General features: G+C 44.3%; 1 protein-coding gene across 4 annotated transcripts in view; it reads left to right on the forward strand.

Moving 5' to 3' along the window:
- The window catches only part of LOC121579909 (unconventional myosin-XVIIIa), a 110926-nt gene that overhangs the window by 53379 nt on the left and 36647 nt on the right, over positions 1-20900 (forward strand). For all 4 annotated transcript variants that reach the window (XM_041894886.2, XM_045224356.1, XM_045224357.1 and 1 more), the window contains 10 exons: positions 116-286; positions 3011-3101; positions 3291-3483; positions 4928-5014; positions 10421-10559; positions 16246-16405; positions 16498-16684; positions 17622-17829; positions 18074-18183; positions 19363-19428. In XM_041894886.2, the coding sequence (XP_041750820.2) occupies positions 116-286; positions 3011-3101; positions 3291-3483; positions 4928-5014; positions 10421-10559; positions 16246-16405; positions 16498-16684; positions 17622-17829; positions 18074-18183; positions 19363-19428 (1412 nt within the window). The remainder of the gene's footprint in view (positions 1-115; positions 287-3010; positions 3102-3290; positions 3484-4927; positions 5015-10420; positions 10560-16245; positions 16406-16497; positions 16685-17621; positions 17830-18073; positions 18184-19362; positions 19429-20900) is intronic.

The raw sequence follows: 20900 nt of genomic DNA on the forward strand, positions 1-20900 counted from the left end.
TTAACCCAGAAATACACCTCCTACTCAGTAACTGTAGTCTCCTGTCGTGGATAGACACTGTATGACCCATGGTTATTGGCAGAGGAGATAATGGTGGTATTTCTGTCCGTCTCAGCCGGCAGGAAACAGTTTGCACGTCATGAGTGGGCACAGAAGGCTGCCTACCTGTTGGGCTGCACCCTGGAAGAGCTCTCCTCCTCCATCTTCAAGCACCATGCCAAGGGCACCCTGCCCAGAGCCAGCTCTATACGCCAGGGGACAGACGATGCAGCAGGAGAAGCATCAGGTACGCCTGGGACTACACACATGCACCAGCACCAGCTCATCACCTAGGGGAAACGACACACTTCTCTGAACGTTAAAGCTTATCTTAGTAATGACTACCACATAACCAGAGAGTTATTGATAGGTAGGTATAACAAAAATATATCAGGACAATTTTAGAAGTCCTCTGTGCGTTGCCCTTGAAATGATAATTGCATTCCATTGATTTTTCCACATGTACAGTACCTCTGAAAGTTTTATCAGAGGTTGACACACAGTTCGAAGGACATATACAGTCAGGGGAAAAAAGTATTTGATCCCCTGCTGATTTTGTACGTTTGCCCACTGACAAAGAATTGATTAGTCTGTAATTTTAATGGTAGGTTTATTTGAACAGTGAGAGACAGAATAACAACAACAAAATCCAGAAAAACGCATGTCAAAAATGTTATAAATTGATTTGCATTTTAATGAGGGAAATAAGTATTTGACCCCCTCTCAATCAGAAAGATTTCTGGCTCCCAGGTGTCTTTTATACAGGGTAACTAGCTGAGATTAGGAGCACACCCTTAAAGGAGTGCTCTAATCTCAGCTTGTTACCTGTATAAAAGACACCTGTCCCAGAAGCAATCAATCAATCAGATTTCAAACTCTCCACCATGGCCAAGACCAAAGAGCTCTCCAAGGATGTCAGGGACAAGATTGTAGACCTACACAAGGCTGGAATGGGCTACAAGACCATCGCCAAGCAGCTTGGTGAGAAGGTGACAACAGTTGGTGCGATTATTCGCAAATGGAAGAAACACAAAAGAACTGTCAATCTCCCTCGGCCTGGGGCTCCATGCAAGATCTCAGCTCGTGGAGTTGCAATGATCATGAGAACGATGAGAATCAGCCCAGAACTACACGGGAGGATCTTGTCAATGATCTCAAGGCAGCTGGGACCATAGTCACCAAGAAAACAATTGGTAACACACTACGCCGTGAAGGACTGAAATCCTGCAGCGCCTGCAAGGTCCCCCTGCTTAAGAAAGCACATATACATGCCCGTCTGAAGTTTGCCAATGAACATCTGAATGATTCAGAGGAGAACTGGGTGAAAGTGTTGTGGTCAGATGAGACCAAAATCGAGCTCTTTGGCATCAACTCAACTCGCCGTGTTTGGAGGAGGAGGAATGCTGCCTATGACCCCAAGAACACCATCCCCACCGTCAAACATGGAGGTGGAAACCTTATGCTTTGGGGGTGTTTTTCTGCTAAGGGGACAGGACAACTTCACCGCATCAAAGGGACGATGGACGGGGTCATGTACCGTCAAATCTTGGGTGAGAACCTCCTTCCCTCAGCTAGGGCATTGAAAATGGGTCGTGGATAGGTATTCCAGCATGACAATGACCCAAAACACACGGCCAAGGCAACAAAGGAGTGGCTCAAGAAGAAGCACATTAAGGTACTGGAGTGGCCTAGCCAGTCTCCAGACCTTAATCCCATAGAAAATCTGTGGAGGGAGCTGAAGGTTCGAGTTGCCAAACGTTAGGCTCGAAACCTTAATGACTTGGAGAAGATCTGCAAAGAGGAGTGGGACAAAATCCTTCCTGAGATGTGTGCAAACCTGGTGGCCAACTACAAGATGTGTCTGATACTGGTCAAATACTTATTTCCCTCATTAAAATGCAAATCAATTTATAACATTTTTGACATGTGTTTTTCTGGATTTTTTTGCTGTTATTCTGTCTCTCACTGTTCAAATAAACCTACCATTAAAATTATAGACTGATCATGTCTTTGTCAGTGGGCAAACGTACAAAATCAGCAGGGGATCAAATACTTTTTTCCCTCACTGTAGGTAGAACCGTATCAAAATAAAAATGGACAGTTAGCCTTTATTTTACCTTGCCTATGGCCTCCCTCCCTCCCTCCCTCCCTCCCTCCCTCCCTCCCTCACCAAACACACAGAGGTTTCTCCCTCCAGCCACCTCAGTAGCTATATTCCTGGATATGGTAGATGATTGTATCATAGCAGCTCTGTACTCTGAACCTTCCTAGATTACACTGTGCTTTATGGTCAGATTCAGACTTGTCAGAAGTTCTCAGATCAAACCACACAACATCCACATCAATGGCACTGGGCACCTGGTACCAGGGTTTCCCAAACTCTGTCCTGGGGACCCCAAAGGGTGCACGTTTAGATTTTTGCTCTAGCACTACACAGCTGATTCAAATGATCAACTAATCATCAAGCTTTGATTATCTGAATCAGCTGTGTAGGGATAGGGCAAACACCAAAACGTGCACCCCTTTCGGTCCCCAGAACCGAGTTTGGGAAAAGCTGTAGGTAAACCTTTCTGACATCGGATAGCTATCTTATCTACTGAAAGGTTTAACAGCTGCCCACTGCCATGAGGAATACATGTGGATGTTGTGTGTGGTTTGATCTCTTCTGACAAGTCAGAGTCTGAACCTTCCTGGATTACACTGTGCATTGTGAGTAGAATACAGAGCCAGTAGGATACAATAACGTTGTCACACATAAGACATGGCTGTGATTTACCTGTCTTCCTCTAACACCGTCTCTGAGATTCAAGGGCAATAGCACTAGGTTTAGCTGGTTCCCTGCAGTTATCCCATTTCAAATCAAACACTCACTAGAATGAGCAGAGCATTCTGTGCCTCTGTTGCGATGCATGCTGTCTGATCTGATGATGTTGTGAATTTGTTTGTCTCTTTTTGCATGTTCTCCCACCAGGTTCCAAGGCCACAGCCATGGAGTGTTTAGAAGCCATGGCTTCTGGGCTGTACTCGGAGCTCTTCACCCTCCTCGTCTCCCTCATCAACCGGTTAGTCACCACTTTACCAGAGATGGAGGGAGATGAAGCACAGATGCACCATTACAGCTGGCCTCTCTGTTTAGGCTCTGCTGCCTTGTACTTGTTGTCTTGATGAGTTTTCTTTTTTTAGTCTTCCTGTTTGTGTCTCTAACTGTGATTGTGTGTGTGTGTGTGTGTGTGTGTGTGTGTGTGTGTCAGGGCTCTGAAGTCCAGCCAGCACTCTCTGTGCTCCCTGCTCATCGTGGACACCCCAGGCTTCCAGAACCCTCGCCTGGCCAAGCAGGAGCGCGGAGCCACTTTTGAAGAGCTCTGCCATAACTACACCCAGGAGCGCCTGCAGACTCTGTTCTATCAGCGCACCTTTGTACAGGAGCTGGAGAGATACAAAGAGGTATATTAATATGCACATACACTAACACATATACACACACACACACACACTAACACACACACACATACACTAACACACACAGTAAAACAAGCTTATATTTTGGGTTCTGATGGGGTATGACAGTTGAACTAAGCTCATGAGGCATTTCTAAGTTCTGTTCTACATGAATCATTGGGTACATACAGTATCATTCATTTATAAGTTAAAAAATTGATGTAGCACAGCGTTTCCAAAACTCGGTCCTTGGGACCCCAGGGGGTGAACGTTTTGGTTTTTGGCCTAGCCGACACAGCTGATTCAAATAATTAAAGCTTGTTGATTATTTGATTCAGGTGTGTAGTGCTAGGGGGAAAAAAGTACCCCTTGGGGTCTCCAGGACCGAGTTTGGGAAACCCTGATGTAGCAACTGCTGATTGCCCCTTTAAGGCAGGGATCATCAACTAGATTAAGCTGCCGGGCAATTATTTATTGAGTGGATGGTCAGGGGGCCGGAGCATAATTACAAAACATTTGTATACTGCAAATTGACCGCAATAAGCCCAAACAGATAGAGTGTTTGACTAAAACATAATCATTTCAAACCTTGCTTACATTAGTATATGATCACATATATCTCTCTATTATGCGTGGGAATACTTTGGAACATATTTCCTAAATTAAAATCACTTGGAGCTGATTTGCTGGTGTTTATACAGTATTTTATGTCCAACAATAAAAATAAAAATAAATTATGAATAGTTTTTTTGCTCAGAATACTTGGGGGGGGGGGTGGCAAATAAAATCACCTGCGGGCCAAATTCGGATCGCGGGCCGCCAGTTGGGGAACCCTGCTTTAAGGATTCAAATATACATACTCGCATACAATCCATACATCACCATAAAATATGCACTATTACTGCCTGTAAGCCATGGCAAGTTAGAGCTACATAGAGCTCATGGTTTCCACCCTCTCATCAATAGTGTCACACAGTGAGCCTATATAATGGCCATATGATTGCCATTTCTCCTCCCCTGCCGAGCCCAAAGCGAGGTCACTCATCACTGGCTGTGTGAACTGGGCTGAGCTGCACAGCAGTGGAGCTGCTCGCTCGATGAGGAAGAATAACACCCCTCTCTTTAACTCCCCCTCTTCTCATAGCAGAATACTAGACTATACACCCATCATAATAGGGCTGAATTATCCCTGCGAACACTCTCCTAACTGATGTGTGTCTAATCACTCCCCTTGTAAAAAACACAATGCTTTCACTTTCATAGCCTGTAGCAGTTTAACAGCAGTTTATGAGCAGTTTACAACAGTTTTATTACTATTTATTATGTTATGTATATACTGTAGCTGATAATGAACAAATTCCTATAGTAGACAACTAAAAACTTGGCTCCCTTTCTTCAGATCTATGTTGTTGTCATTGGTTACTAATCACCTCCTCTGTCACCCCTCTAGGAGAACATAGAGCTTGCGTTAGATGACATGGAGCCTAACACATCTCTGTCTGTAGCTGCAGTAGACCAAGCGTCAAGTCAAGCGCTGGTAAGGACACTCCTTTAATACCTACAGTGAGGGGAAAAAGTATTTGATCCCCTGCTGATTTTGTACGTTTGCCCACTGACAAAGAAATTATCAGTCTATAATTTTAATGGTAGGTTTATTTGAACAGTGAGAGACAACAACAACAACAACAACAAAGAAATCCAGAAAAACGCATGTCAAAAATGTTATAAATTGATTTGCATTTTAATGAGGGAAATAAGTATTTGACCCCTCTGCAAAACATGACTTAGTACTTGGTGGCAAAACCCTTGTTGGCAATCACAGAGGTCAGACGTTTCTTGTAGTTGGCCACCAGGTTTGCACACATCTCAGGAGGGATTTTGTCCCACTACTCTTTGCAGATCTTCTCCAAGTCATTAAGGTTTCCAGGCTGACGTTTGGCAACTCGAACCTTCAGCTCCCTCCACAGATTTTCTATGGGATTAAGGTCTGGAGACTGGCTAGGCCACTCCAGGACCTTAATGTGCTTCTTCTTGAGCCACTCCTTTGTTGCCTTGGCTGTGTGTTTTGGGTCATTGTCATGCTGGAATACCCATCCACGACCCATTTTCAATGCCCTGGCTGAGGGAAGGAGGTTCTCACCCAAGATTTGACGGTACATGGCCCTGTCCATCGTCCCTTTGATGCTGTGAAGTTGTCCTGTCCCCTTTAGCAGAAAAACACCCCCAAAGCATAATGTTTCCACCTCCATGTTTGATGGTGGGGATGGTGTTCTTGGGGTCATAGGTAGCATTCCTCCTCCTCCAAACACGGCGAGTTCAGTTGATGCCAAATAACTCAATTTTGGTCTCATCTGACCATAACACTTTCACCCAGTTCTCATCTGAATCATTCAGATGTTCATTGGCAAACTTCAGACGGGCCTGTATATGTGCTTTCTTGAGCAGGGTGACCTTGCGGGCGCTGCAGGATTTCAGTCCTTCACGGCGTAGTGTGTTACCAATAGTTTTCTTGGTGACTATGGTCCCAGCTGCCTTGAGATCATTGACAAGATCCTCCCGTGTAGTTCTGGGCTGATTCCTCACCGTTCTCATGATCATTGCAACTCCACGAGGTGAGAACTTGCATGGAGCCCCAGGCTGAGGGAGATTGACAGTTCTTTTGTGTTTCTTCCATTTGCGAATAATCGCACCAACTGTTGTCACCTTCTCACCAAGCTGCTTGGCGATGGTCTTGTAGCCCATTCCATACAATATTGTCCCTGACATCCTTGCAGAGCTCTTTGGTGATGGCCATGGTGGATAGTTTGGAATCTGATTGATTGATTGCTTCTGTGGACAGGTGACTTTTATACAGGTAACAAACTGAGATTAGGAGCACTCCCTTTAAGAGTGTGCTCCTAATCTCAGCTCGTTACCTGTATAAAAGACACCTGGGAGCCAGAAATCTTTCTGATTGAGAGGGGGTCAACTACTTATTTCCCTCATTTTAAATGCAAATCAATTTATAACATTCTTGACATGTATTTTTCTGGATTATTTTGTTGTTATTCTGTCTCTCACTGTTCAAATAAACCGACCATTAAAATTATAGACTGATCATTTCTTTGTCAGTGGGCAAACGTACAAAATCAGCAGGGGATCAAATACTTTTTTCCCTCACTGTATATTCACATAAGAGTTTACCTGGTTATAGAGTTTGATTGAATAGGGCCCTGCTGTGCTGTCTGTGGCCATGGCAGCTTCATGCTATACAGCAGTACTCTGTCTCTCCACCTTTCTATGCGATTTCTCTTTGATAATGGCACATTCCAGAGCATCATTATCTAAAATCTCTTGGCACTTTGTTCTGTAGTCATGGCACCCTGCCTCTCTCACTGCCCACACAGTTTTTACCGTGTCCTTTGTGACTCACAATGAGTCAGTTGTATGCATTTGCTGAAGATTTTAGAGTTTTCAGTTTAATGTAAACTTTTTCAGTGAGCATAATATACAAATGCTTCCATAGAGGAATCGACAGGGAGAGGGTTGAAGGAAAAGAGAGACATTTCATCCAGTAAACAAAGACTAGAAAACCCACTCAGGTGGAAGAAAAAAATCTGTGTTTTGCTTCACCTCCAGTGTGTGAAGTGTGTGCCATGGAAACAGAAATGACAAGGTGTTGACAGTGTCAGGGTCGGCTGTGTAATAAGTTGGTTTGAGTGCTCTGCCTTTTAAGGGGTCCTGGTCCTGCTGGAGCTGTCATCAAAAGCACTGAACCAGTGTATAGCAGATGGCTGCAGAAGACCAAAGCCTTTGAAGGCTGACAGAAACAAAAGAATGGGACAGCACAGCCCACGCTCTTAGAGATCACTCTCTGTTGATGTCGAGACACTAGGATGAAAGCTGACAGTTGGATTTACACTGACACTTCAAATGTTGTCCCCTGACATTAAAAACTCAGTACCCATGGGTTCACTGGGGTCTGTTTGCTTGCTATGAAGGCTTTTAGAGAGGCACAGGAACAGGCTTTACTGTGTGCGCGTCGCGTTCCTAACAGAGAGTCTTTATATGGCTTTGCTGAGCTTTTTCTAGGTCTAAAAGGTCATTGCACTCAACAATACTACAGTAGTTATCATTCTCTATTGATAATACAAATGTGCTAACACTGATAATAAGCATTTTCTTCAGAGTCTGCCAGTAAGTGGGTATACACTGTATATTCTTGAAATCAGAAAGAGACATTTGAAGAGAAAAGGGGATAAAAGCTAAATTGTGGCCAGCATTCTAGTGATAATTCTTGAAGTGGCCTGTGCAGAGTATAGGCTTCCTGAACGCTCCAGTGCTTTCTGAGCTATTACTCTGATATTAGGCGTAATGAAAGTCATGGCTAATGGCCTGTCTCTCTCTGCCATCTGGACCTCACAAACAAAACGACTGCAATTGCTTTATGAAAAAAGCTATTGTATTTTTTGTGGTTGTTATTTAATAAAAGCATGAATCTGAAAGCAGTGTTTCACTGTGTTGTCAGTGGAATATTTTGGTTCTCAATATGATCAGCTGACTCCTTTACACTATTATGTGTCAGTGTTTTGTGGAAATAGTCGGGAGAGTTGGGGAAGGTGTTGTGCTATTCCAGGTGAAAGCCTTACAGCAAATGTTGGCAAAATTTCCTCAGGCTTACGGAATTATTCCCACAAAGTACAGTTGTGGTCAAAAGTTTTGAAAATGACACAAATACTAATTTTCATAAAGTCTGCTGCCTCAGTTTTGATGCAAAAAAGTATTTGATCCCCTGCTGGTTTTGTACGTTTCCCTCTTTGCCATGAAAATGAACTTAATCCCCAAAAAACATTTCCACTGCTGTGATGAGTGTGATAGAAAGGAGTCAGGCGCAGGAGGGTAATCACCGAATACAGTGTTTATTCCTTCGTAGACACACAAATGCGCTCAAATAGCGATCAACGAAACAGGCACAGGGGAAACTATCATCCCTGGCAAATACACTGTAACGGTAGATCCAACAATACATAGGCACAGGGGGAAATCTACCCTGGCAACACAATGTTACGAGTAGCTCCACCGAGTTACCCTACTCTCACAAATAACAATCACCCACAAGGACAAGGGGGCAGAGGGAACACTTATACACAGACTAATGAGGGGATTAGAACCAGGTGTGTGTGATTAACAAGACAAGACAAAAGTGATGATTGGGGCGGCAGTGGTTAGTAAGCCAGTGACGACGAACACCGAAGCCTGCCCGAACAAGGAGGGGGAGGCAGCCTCGGCCGAAGTCGTGACAACTGCATTTCAGCCCTGCCACAAAAGGACCAGCTGCCATCATGTCAGTGATTCTCTCGTTAACACAGGTGAGAGTGTTGACGAGGACAAGGCTGGAGATCACTCTGTCATGCTGATTGAGTTAGAATAACAGACTGGAAGCTTTAAAAGGAGGGTGGTGCTTGAAATCATTGTTCTTCCTCTGTTAACCATGGTTACCTGCAAGGAAACACATGCCGTCATCATTGCTTTGCACAAAAAGGGCTTCACAGGCAAGGACATTGCTGCTAGTAAGATTGCACCTAAATCAACCATTTATCGGATCATCAAGAACTTCAAGGAGAGAGGTTCAATTGTTGTGAAGAAGGCGTCAGGGCACCCAAGAAAGTCCAGCAAGCGCCAGGACCGTCTCCTAAATTTGATTCAGCTGCAGGATCGGGGCACCACCAGTGCAGAGCTTGCTCAGGAATGGCAGCAGGCAGGTGTGAGTGCATCTGCACGCACAGTGAGGCGAAGACTTTTGGAGGATGGCCTGGTGTCAAGAAGGGCAGCAAAGAAGCCACTTTTCTCCAGGAAAAACATCAGGGACAGACTGATATTCTGCAAAAGGTACAGGGATTGGACTGCTGAGGACTGGGGTAAAGTCATTTTCTCTGATGAATCCCCATTCCGATTGTTTGGGGCATCCGGAAAACACCTTGTCCGAAGAAGACAAGGTGAGCGCTACCATCAGTCCTGTGTCATGCCAACAGTAAAGCATCCTGATACCATTCATGTGTGGGGTTGCTTCTCAGCCAAGGGAGTGGGCTCACTCACAATTTTGCCTAAGAACACAGCCATGAATAAAGAATGGTACCAACACATCCTCCGAGAGCAACTTCTCCCAACCAACCAAGAACTGTTTGGTGACGACCAATGCCTTTTCCAGCATGATGGAGCACTTTGCCATAAGGCAAAAGTGATAATTAAGTGGCTCGGGGAACAAAACATCGACATTTTGGGTCCACGGCCAGGAAACTCCCCAGACCTTAATCCCATTGAGAACTTGTGGTCGATCCTCAAGAGGAGGGTGGACAAACAAGAACCCACACATTCTGACAAACTCCTAGCATTGATTATGCAAGAATGGGCTGCCATCAGTCAGGATGTGGCCCAGAAGTTAATTGACAGCATGCCAGGGCGGATTGCAAAGGTCTTGAAAAAGAAGGGTCAACACTGCAAATATTTACTCTTTGCATAAACTAAATGTAATTGTCAATAAAAGCCTTTGACACTTATGGAATGCTTGTAATTATACTTCAGTATACCATAGTAACATCTGACAAAAATATCGCATAACACTGAAGCAGCGAACTTTGTGAAGAGCAATACTTGTGTCATTTTCTAAACTTTTGACTACGACTGTAGATAGATAGTTAGATTATCAAAGCTGGCTTCGCCTCAGGCCTTGGAGTTTGAGTAAGAGTGGGCTGGCTAGCTGTATGTCTTTGCTAAGGTGAGTCAGTATGTGTAGGTTGAAAAGCAAACTGAGGCCCAGTTAGTCTGTTTTTATGTATTTTGGTGAGACTATTGGTTCTACAACCATCCGAAGGACTGAAAATGTGTCAGAGTACAGTAGATGTTATCTACCCAGTGAGGGGTTAGAAGTGTGTCTGACCTGTGTGTTGGTGTGTGTGTGTGCCAGGTGCGGACTCTGAGGACTGATGAGGCGCGGGGCCTGTTATGGCTGATGGAGGAGGAGGCTCTGCAGCCTGGGGGTTCTGAGGACACTCTACTGGGACGTCTGTTCAGCTACTACGGCCCTGCTGAGGGCGAGAGCAAAGGTACGGAGACACACACGCCTCACTAAAAAAAGACATCACTATTGTTATACTTCAAATATTATTTATTTTTACTGAATATTTATTTTGATTAAATAGACACTAACCTAAACGTATCACACCTACTATACCTTCCAATCTCATTTTATATTATCCAATCTTATCTTATTACTACTACTCCAAAATAAATCAATAGAGATTCAACAGAGGGGCAGAGATTCACAGGAAACAAATCTCTGCAGCCAACTCTAACACCCGTGGAATGGCTTCCAGTTTCTCTCTTCATCAGAAAATAGCAGCTGGTTGCCTGAGGTCACACGCTGATCGTAGAACTCCCTCCTCGCTTTTCTGTAAAACCCAACCTTGCGCTTCAGCTCCATGTGCTTGTTGAACAGCCTGCGCTTCTCCTGCACAGGCCGGTGCTGGCCATGTTTAGGGACCGGGACTTCCAGTAGCACTCACAATGCCAGATCTCTGAGAAACTTGGCAGGACCTGACTGAAATTCACACATAAAACCAGTTCTATACAGTGAGGGAAAAAAGTATTTGATCCCCTGCTGATTTTGTAAGTTTGCCCACTGACAAAGAAATGATCAGTCTATAATTTTAATGGTAGGTTTATTTGAACAGTGAGAGACAGAATAACAACAAAAAAATCCAGAAAAACACATGTCAAGAATGTTATAAATTGATTTGCATTTTAATGAGGGAAAAAGTATTTGACCCCCTCTCAATCAGAAAGATTTCTGGCTCCCAGGTGTCTTTTATACAGGTAACAAGCTGAGATTAGGAGCACACTCTTAAAGGGAGTGCTCCTAATCTCAGTTTGTTACCTGTATAAAAGACACCTGTCCACAGGAGCAATCAATCAATCAGATTCCAAACTCTCCACCATGGCCAAGACCAAAGAGCTCTCCAAGGATGTCAGTGACAAGATTGTAGACCTACACAAGGCTGGAATGGGCTACAAGACCAAGCAGCTTGGTGAGAAGGTGACAACAGTTGGTGCGATTATTTGCAAATGGAAGAAACACAAAATAACTGTCAATCTCCCTCAGCCTGGGGCTCCATGCAAGATCTCACCTCGTGGAGTTGCAATGATCATGAGAACGGTGAGGAATCAGTCCAGAACTACACGGGAGGATCTTGCCAATGATCTCAAGGCAGCTGGGACCATAGTCACCAATAAAACAATTGGTAACACACTACGCCGTGAAGGACTGAAATCCTGCAGCGCCCGCAAGGTCCCCCTGCTCAAGAACATATATACAGGGCCGTCTGAAGTTTGCCAATGAACATCTGAATGATTCAGAGGATTACTGGGTGAAAGTGTTGTGGTCAGATGAGACCAAAATCGAGCTCTTTGGCATCAACTCAACTCGCCGTGTTTGGAGGAGGAGGAATGCTGCCTATGACCCCAAGAACACCATCCCCACCGTCAAACATGGAGGTGGAAACATTATGCTTTGGGGGTGTTTTTCTGCTAAGGGGACAGGACAACTTCACCGCATCAAAGGGACGATGTACGGGGCCATGTACCATCAAATCTTGGGTGAGAACCTCCTTCCCTCAGCCAGGGCATTGAAAATGGGTCGTGGATGGGTATTCCAGCATGACAATGACCCAAAACACACGGCCAAGGCAACAAAGGCGTGGCTCAAGAAGAAGCACATTAAGGTCCTGGAGTGGCCTAGCCAGTCTCCAGACCTTAATCCCTTAGAAAATCTGTGGAGGGAGCTGAAGGTTCGAGTTGCCAAACGTCAGGCTCGAAACCTTAATGAGAGAAGATCTGCAAAGAGGAGTGGGACAAAATCCCTCCTGAGATGTGTGCAAACCTGGTGGCCAACTACAAGAAACATCTGACCTCTGTGATTGCCAACAAGGGTTTTGCCACCAAGTACTAAGTCATGTTTTGCAGAGGGGTCAAATACTTATTTCCCTCATTAAAATGCAAATCAATTTATAACATTTTGACATGCGTTTTTCTGGATTTCTTTGTTGTTATTCTGTCTCTCACTGTTCAAATAAACCTACCATTAACATTATAGACTGATCATGTCTTTGTCAGTGGGCAAACGTACAAAATCAGCAGGGGATCAAATACTTTTTTCCCTCACTGTATGTACCTACAGTGGGCAAAACAAGTATTTGATACACTGCCGATTTTGCAGGTTTTCCTACTTACAAAGCATGTACAGGTCTGTAATTTTTATCATAGGTACACTTCAACTGTGAGAGACGGAATCTAAAACAAAAATCTAGAAAATCACATTGCATGACATAAGTATTTGATACATCACAAAAGCAGAACTTAATATTTGGTACAGAAACCTTTGTTTGCAATTACAGAGATCATACGTTTCCTGTAGGTCTTGACCAGGTTTGCACACACTGCAGCAGGGATTTTGGTCCACTCCTCCATACAGACCTTCTCCAGATCCTTCAGGTTTCAGGGCTGTCGCTGGGCAATACAGACTTTCAGCTCCCTCCAAATATTTTCTATTGGGTTCAGGTCTGGAGACTGGCTAGGCCACTCCAGGACCTTGAGATGCTTCTTACGGAGCCACTCCTTAGTTGCCCTGGCTGTGTGTTTCGGGTCGTTGTCATGCTGGAAGACCCAGCCACGACCCATCTTCAATGCTCTTACTGAGGGAAGGAGGTTGTTGGCCAAGATCTCTCGATACATGGCCCCATCCATCCTCCCCTCAATACGGTGCAGTTGTCCTGTCCCCTTTGCAGAAAAGCATCCCCAAAGAATGATGTTTCCACCTCCATGCTTCACGGTTGGGATGGTGTTCTTGGGGTTGTACTCATCCTTCTTCTTCCTCCAAACACGGCGAGTGGAGTTTAGACCAAAATGCTATATTTTTGTCTCATCAGACCACATGACCTTCTCCCATTACTCCTCTGGATCATCCAGATGGTCATTGGCAAACTTCAGACGGGCCTGGATATGCGCTGGCTTGAGCAGGGGGACCTTGCGTGTGCAGCAGGATTTTAATCCATGACGACGTAGTGTGTTACTAATGGTTTTCTTTGAGACTGTGGTCCCAGCTCTCTTCAGGTCATTGACCAGGTCCTGCCGTGTAGTTCTGGGCTGATTCCTCACCTTCCTCATGATCATTGATGCCCCACGAGGTGAGATCTTGCATGGAGCCCCAGACCGAGGGTGATTGACCGTCATCTTGAACTTCTTCCATTTTCTAATAATTGCGCCAACAGTTGTTGCCTTCTCACCAAGCTGCTTGCCTATTGTCCTGTAGCCCATCCCAGCCTTGTGCAGGTCTACAATTTTATCCCTGATGTCCTTACACAGCTCTCTGGTCTTGGCCGTTGTGGAGAGGTTGGAGTCTGTTTGATTGAGTGTGTGGACAGGTGTCTTTTATACAGGTAACGAGTTCAAACGTGCAGTTAATACAGGTAATGAGTGGAGAACAGGAGGGCTTCTTAAAGAAAAACTAACAGGTCTGTGAGAGCCGGAATTCTTACTGGTTGGTAGGTGATCAAATACTTATGTCATGCAATAAAATGCAAATTAATTACTTAAAAATCATACAATGTGATTTTCTGGATCTTTGTTTTAGATTCCGTCTCTCACAGTTGAAGTGTACCTATGATAAAAATTACAGACCTCTACATGCTTTGTAAGTAGGAAAACCTGCAAAATCGGCAGTGTATCAAATACTTGTTCTCCCCACTGTAAATGCATTCTAAACATACACTGAACAAAAATATAAACGCAACATGTAAAGTGTTGGTCCCATGTTTCATGAGCTGAAATAAAAGATCCTAGAAATGTTCCATACGTACAAAAAGCTTATTTCTCAATTTTTTTGCACAAATTAGTTTACATCCCTGTTAGTGAGCATTTCTCATTTGCCAATATAATCCATCCACCTGACAGGTGTGGCATATAAAGAAGTCGATAAAACAGCATGATCATTACACAGGTGCATCTTGTGCTGGGGACAATAAAAGGCCACTCTAGAATGTGCAGTTTTGTCACACAACACAAAGCCACAGATGTCTCAAATTTTGAGGGAGCGTGCAATTGGCATGCTGATTGCAGGAATGTCCACCAGAGCTGTTGCCAGATAATTAAATGTTAATTTCTCTACCATAAGCTGCCTCCAACGTTGTTTTAGAGAATTTGGCAGTAAGTCCAACTGGCCTCACAACGCCAGCCCAGGATCTCCACATCCGGCTTCTTCACCTGCGGGATCGTCTGAGACCAGCCACTCGGACTGCTGAAGAAACTGAGGAGTATATTTATATGTAATAAATCCCTTTTGTGGCAAAAAGCTCATTCTGATTGGCTGGGCCTGGCTCCCAGGCCTATGTCCTCCCAGGCCCACCCATGGCTGCGCCCTTGCCCAGTCATGTGAAATCCATAGATTAAGGTCTAATGAATTTATTTCAATTGACTGATTTCCTTATATGAACTGTAACTCAGTAAAATCGTTGAAATTGTTGCATGTTCCGTTTATATTTTGGTTCAGGATAGAATATTGATAATACACAAAAATAAGCAATTAACCAAATACTGGTAAGAAAAAACAATTAGATTCTTACCTTTGATGATGATAGGAAGATATTGATGGCCCTGTACCATCCATGGTACAGACCGGTTAAATTGCTGGGTGTAGAAGCTCATTTTTTAAATAATATAATATATGCCATTTAGCAGATGCTTTTATCCAAAGCGACAGTCATGCGTGCATACAGTAGGTTTTCTGTATGGCTGGTCCCGGAAATCGAACCCACTACCCTGGCATTACAAGTGCCATGCTCTACCAACTGAGCTAAGAACTGATCATCTTGGATAGTAGAAACAAGTTGCACGTCTAGTTTTGAGTTTGGTGCCACCAAAACTGATTTTCAAATCAACATTGGAGCCTATCAACCTAACATTCTAACATTCTTAATTCTACAAAAGTTGCTCTTTTCAATTTTGATATCATCGTTTTCAAATGTAATTTTATTCTTATGAATAGAATCACCATGGCAAAGAAATAAAATGGGTTTCAAATCAACACTGTCACTCTTATCGACCAAACATTCTAAATTCAAACATTCTACCAACTTTGCTTTGGATGATTTTTATGATTCAGAATTGTCATGACAATGAAAAGGAGTGAATGGATGTGCATCATCAGGTAATGTCAGTTTTACAATGAACCCACCAATACACTAGCCTGGTCCCAGATCTATGTGTGCTTTTGCCTACTCCATTGTGATTGTCAAGCCAAACAATTGCATGACAATTCCATAAGGAGTTGGAAAGAGGGCAGAAACAGACTGCCAGTCAGGCTACCAATACAGTGGCAGAGTTGAAAAATGACTCTAAACACCCAGATGTGTTGTGGTATGCAATTTGCCACTCAGTTTCTATTATTCTTCATTGTAAAATGATGGGGGGAAAGATATACCAGTAAACAGTATTTATTTTCAAAGAATTCTCTGTTTTCTAAATTATCATATTTAAAAATAATTGAAGTGCTAAAACACAAAAATACAGGTTTATAGAAAATATATTGTCTGCTCAAAGGTGACATAATGATTTGTTGTTGTTGTATTTTTCTTCTTTTTCACATTATGTTCATTGCCAGACATACAGCATAGACATCCATACACGCAAACATTGACATACATCATTGTTATCTACTCCTTTTGCCTCTCTACCGGTCAGGTCACACCTTGCTGTTGAAGAGTGAGAGACTACACCACTTCCTGCTGGGCCACAGTCATGGTACAGACTGGGTGGAGTATGACGCCCGTGGTTGGCTGAGCCATGCTAAACAGAACCCTGTCTCGACCAACGCAGGGTGTCTCCTGCAGGACTCCCAAAAGTAAGACGCATCCCACATAACATTTTAGCTTGATGGGCAACACTTGCAACAGACATTTCTGACCCTGTCTGATTTGTCGCTCTCCTCTCTAGGAAGAACATCAGTGGTCTGTTTATGAGTCGAGGGGGTGGGGCCACCATCCTGTCAGGCTCCATTGCTGGCCTGGAGGGCGTTTCCCAGCTGACCTTGCGGCGCGCCACCAGCATGAGGAAGACCTTCACCACCGGCGTGGCAGCCGTCAAGAAGAGGTCCCTCTGCATCCAGATCAAACTACAAGTGGTGAGAGGCTAGGGGCCGTCTGCAGGGGCAGGTCTGGTGGAGAGACCGTGAGAGGGAGAGAGATGGAGAGGGCCCCCAATAGCTTATCATATTTCTACTTCTATTCATGTTTCATTATGGGTATATCCAAGTTGTGCTGGGCCACAAGCCCCTCATTTAAATCCTATACACAGGCTGATTCAGTAATAGGAGTCTTAATTAGCATTGCCTAATGCAGGGTTCTTCAATTCCGGTCCTGGAGGGCCGAAAAACACCTCTGCTTTTCATCCTCTCCTAATCAGGGGCTAATTCAGACCTGGGACACCAGGTGAGTGCAATTAACTACCAGGTAGAAATAAAAAACAGAAGTGTTTCGGCCCTCCAGGACCGGAGTTGAAGAACCCTGGCCTAATGTATGCCCTCCCTCTGAGAGAGGTGTTCATACAGCGTTTGGGGCGGCAGGTAGCCTAGCGGTTAAGAAAGTTGGGCCAGTAACCTAAAGGTTGCTGGTTCGAATCCCCAAGCCAACTAGGTTAAAAAATCTGCCAATGTACCCTTGAGCAAGTCACTTAGCCCTTATTGCTACTATAAGTCACTCTAGGTAAGATCTTCTGCTAAATGACGAAAATGTCATTTTTATGTTTTTACTGTGTTATAACAGCTTTAAAGGGTAGGAGCTAGGAGCTGTCCCTGTGCAGGGCTTAGGCATTAGATTTCCTGGTCCAGAGTACAATCCTTAACTATACCATTTATTAAAACTCAAGCTGATTATTTGATAAGATTGCTTAATGTATGACATTTGTGAGAGCCACTGTGTGGCGCCTTTGCATATGATTAAAGAGGTTTGGTCTCTGATTAAATTGGGCTACTCTCTCAGTGCACGGTGAGGCCTTGCCCTATCCTCTAGCCCTCCATCACTGTTACCATTTGAGTCCCAGCTAACCCTTCTCTCCTTCAGGACGCTCTGCTGGACACGGTGAGAAGGTCCAGGGTTCACTTTGTCCACTGCCTGCTGCCCAATGCGGATGCCCTGCGGGCGGGCAGAGGGGAGTTGGAGGCCCAGGGGGAGAGTGGAGACTCTGGCCTGATGCAGCTGGATGTGGCCCTGCTCCGGGCCCAGCTCCGCGGCTCCAAGCTGCTGGATGCCCTCAGAATCTACAGACAAGGTGAGAAGGCTGACAGAACTAGAGGCTGTGGTTGTTAGACTAGGAAGGTCCTGAAGGGTTTGACCTGCCTAGACTGGAGTCTGGTTTCCTTCACAAACTTAGAAGCTCACCTGATCTCTCCAACCAAACAAATCAAACGATTAACACTGCTCTACTGTATGTCACATAGACTATGTGGTTAGAATAAATATTTCAGTAAAAAATTATAGCTCTATAACCTTGCCCCATGTCGTTGTCTTTACAGGATACCCTGATCACATGGTCTTCTCAGAGTTCCGCCGCCGCTTCGATGTGCTGGCGCCACACCTGACCAAGAAACTTGGCCGCAACTACATAGTGAAGGATGAGAAGAGGGTGAGTCTATTTTTCTGTGTGTGTGTGTGGAGCATAGAATATGATTCAGCTCAATAGCTGAGGTCTGTAGTTTTAGATGAATAAACTGAAGAGGCCATCTCCTTCCTGGCTGTCAGTAGCCCACTGACAGAGGAATACACCTCTGTTAATCAGAGCCATTGTGATGACCTAATCAACATAGCCCCAGCAGACGCAGAGACAGGAAGGAAAGGCCTTTCTAATTGCACTTGGGTTTAGGGCTGAACAAAATACCCAAAACTTGATACTGCAATATATTGTCTACCCTGGAGGCCGTCTGGCTGGTGGTTTTGCCCTAATGATTTTCTTAGAAAAGGATCTCCCCACTGCAATGGTTTATGTGCGATGCAAATGGTGAGAGGGCCTAAAAGTGTTTTAGTGTGACCCAACCTGTGGAGGGAGAATTGCTAATGAGGGTTCCACTCTGAGGTTAACTATCAATGAGTGTCAATTGTGTATTGGTCCCCTGAAAGAGGAGCCAGGCTGAAGTGAAATGGTGGGGAAAAGAACACAAAAGCTACTCTTTACAGAGGAGTGTGAGAGACTGAGCGAAGGTGGTAAAAAGAGAGAAAAGCAGATTTCCCCTGCGTCAGCGTCTCGTAGCAGGGTTTCTGTGGAAACGGCGTTAGACAAAAGGCCTTCAGTGCTCTGGGCTGCAGCCCCTCTCACAGTGTAATCTAGATGGGGCCTTTCAGGCTGGGGGCTCAAGTGGACCTGTCCACACCACCCATGGAAGGGGAAGGCAGAGAGATACACAGAGACAGACAGTAACACAGAGAGGGAGAGCTGCAGGCGGTGCCCCTCTGCAGAGGCTGTATGTGTTCAAGGCTGCTATGGGGCCGAGACCACCACGGCGCCAGGAGGAACAAGCTTGGAGCAGGTGGATTCTGGAGGACGAGCTGTCTGGTCAGTTTTTGCCTCTCTCCCTGCACATGCTCTGTGTCCTTGAGAATAGGAGAGGAGAGTGTGGGGATTGGGCCGGAGGTGTGAGGTAGAATGCGAAAGGAGTACTGATCAGGATTCTGTCAATCTGTCTGATTAGAGGAGTGGTTGTTGGGATGCTGGGATTGTGTCAGTTGGCAGCTCTACGGGACTGCTGTAGAGGGAGAATCCGGGGGTAGAGGGGCAGGGAATGATCTATGTGTCTGTGTGTGTTTCCAGGCTGTGGAGGAGCTGCTGGAGTCCCTGGACCTGGAGAAGAGCAGCTATCACATGGGACTGAGCAGGGTGAGTACCACTACTACCACAACACATTAAAACACCACACACCTTGAATTAGTCACTGGTTAAACTACCTCTGTTCATATTATATTGAGTGAAAGAGGGGTTATAGAAACCCAGAAACCAGATGTTGTCCCTTGCATACAGTAGGTTTCCTCAATTTGTAGCTAAAGAGTCCTCCTTCCAGGTGTTTTTCCTTGAGGAATCCCATCAAAAAATTCTAAGGAGAGATAACGTTTTTGTAATGTTACCCTTAATGTTCCCCTAATGTTTGAGGGTCCACTTTTCCTTTAGTTAGGGGAACATTCTATCTCTGTTAGCAAACACTTTCTGAGAACCGTTTTAGTATGTGTTGGTGTTTAAGTTAGGAGAACATTCCCTTAATGTCAAACAGAACTTATCTAGAACATGGTTACAATGTTCTCAGAATATACAACGTTAATGTTATAGACGCGTTTCATGGGACGTTGCAAGAACATTCATGTGTCCAGTTTTCTGAGGGTTAGGAGAATATTCAACGTTTCACCAAACATACACAGAACATGGTTTCCATGTTCTCAGAATACAAGATATTAATGTTCTAGACATGTTTTATGAGAACGTTTGCAAGAACATTTCTGTGTATAAGTTGTCAGGACGTCACCCAATTAAACGTTCTCCCCCCAAAAAGTTTTTTTTATCACACATTACGCCTTGTTACTGTTGCCAAGCCCATCAAGGCCCTGATTGGTGAACCACTGATCCATTCACAGCTCTTTTTGTCTGTTGGTTAGGGATACACACACAGTGCATTCAACTTACGTATTTGACACACATAAATGATTACATTGTTCATGTTAATTTATACAGTAATTATTATTCAACATTTGAACTCTCACAACCTTTTGGTTCATGGCATTCATATATTTCTGCTACGCCACCATGTCTGTGTCCATTATCAGTTATTTTGACTATTCCAGGGGTGAAAGCAAGCCGGAATGGTCCGGTATGGACTTCCGGCAAAATAAATAGTGTGGGTACACCATACCGGTAAAACATGAGCCTATCACAATAATGAAAACAGATTCCATGAAAACTGTAGGCTATTACACTATTTATCGTTACGTCATGTCAGTCGCATGAACAATTTGTGAATAGACTTGAAAACTTGTGGAATATGCTCCAAAATGCGGTGTTTCAAATATCACAGATATTTTGCCAAGGCAGAGATAAGTGGCCGAGACCAAGACGCACACGGACAGCAGTGTATGCATCAATTCGAGTTACAAGACTTGTGTAGGAGGCTTAATAACACTTTTTGGTGTTTTATAAGTGATGCCTCTTTGCATTCATAAAATTGCATGGTATGGATGCCAGAATATACACTGCTCAAAAAAATAAAGGGAACACTTAAACAACACATCCTAGATCTGAATGAATGAAATAATCTTAATAAATACTTTTTTCTTTACATAGTTGAATGTGCTGACAACAAAATC

The sequence above is a fragment of the Coregonus clupeaformis genome, chromosome 13, assembly GCF_020615455.1.
Source record: "Coregonus clupeaformis isolate EN_2021a chromosome 13, ASM2061545v1, whole genome shotgun sequence".
In the NCBI taxonomy this organism is placed as follows: Eukaryota; Metazoa; Chordata; class Actinopteri; order Salmoniformes; family Salmonidae; genus Coregonus; species Coregonus clupeaformis.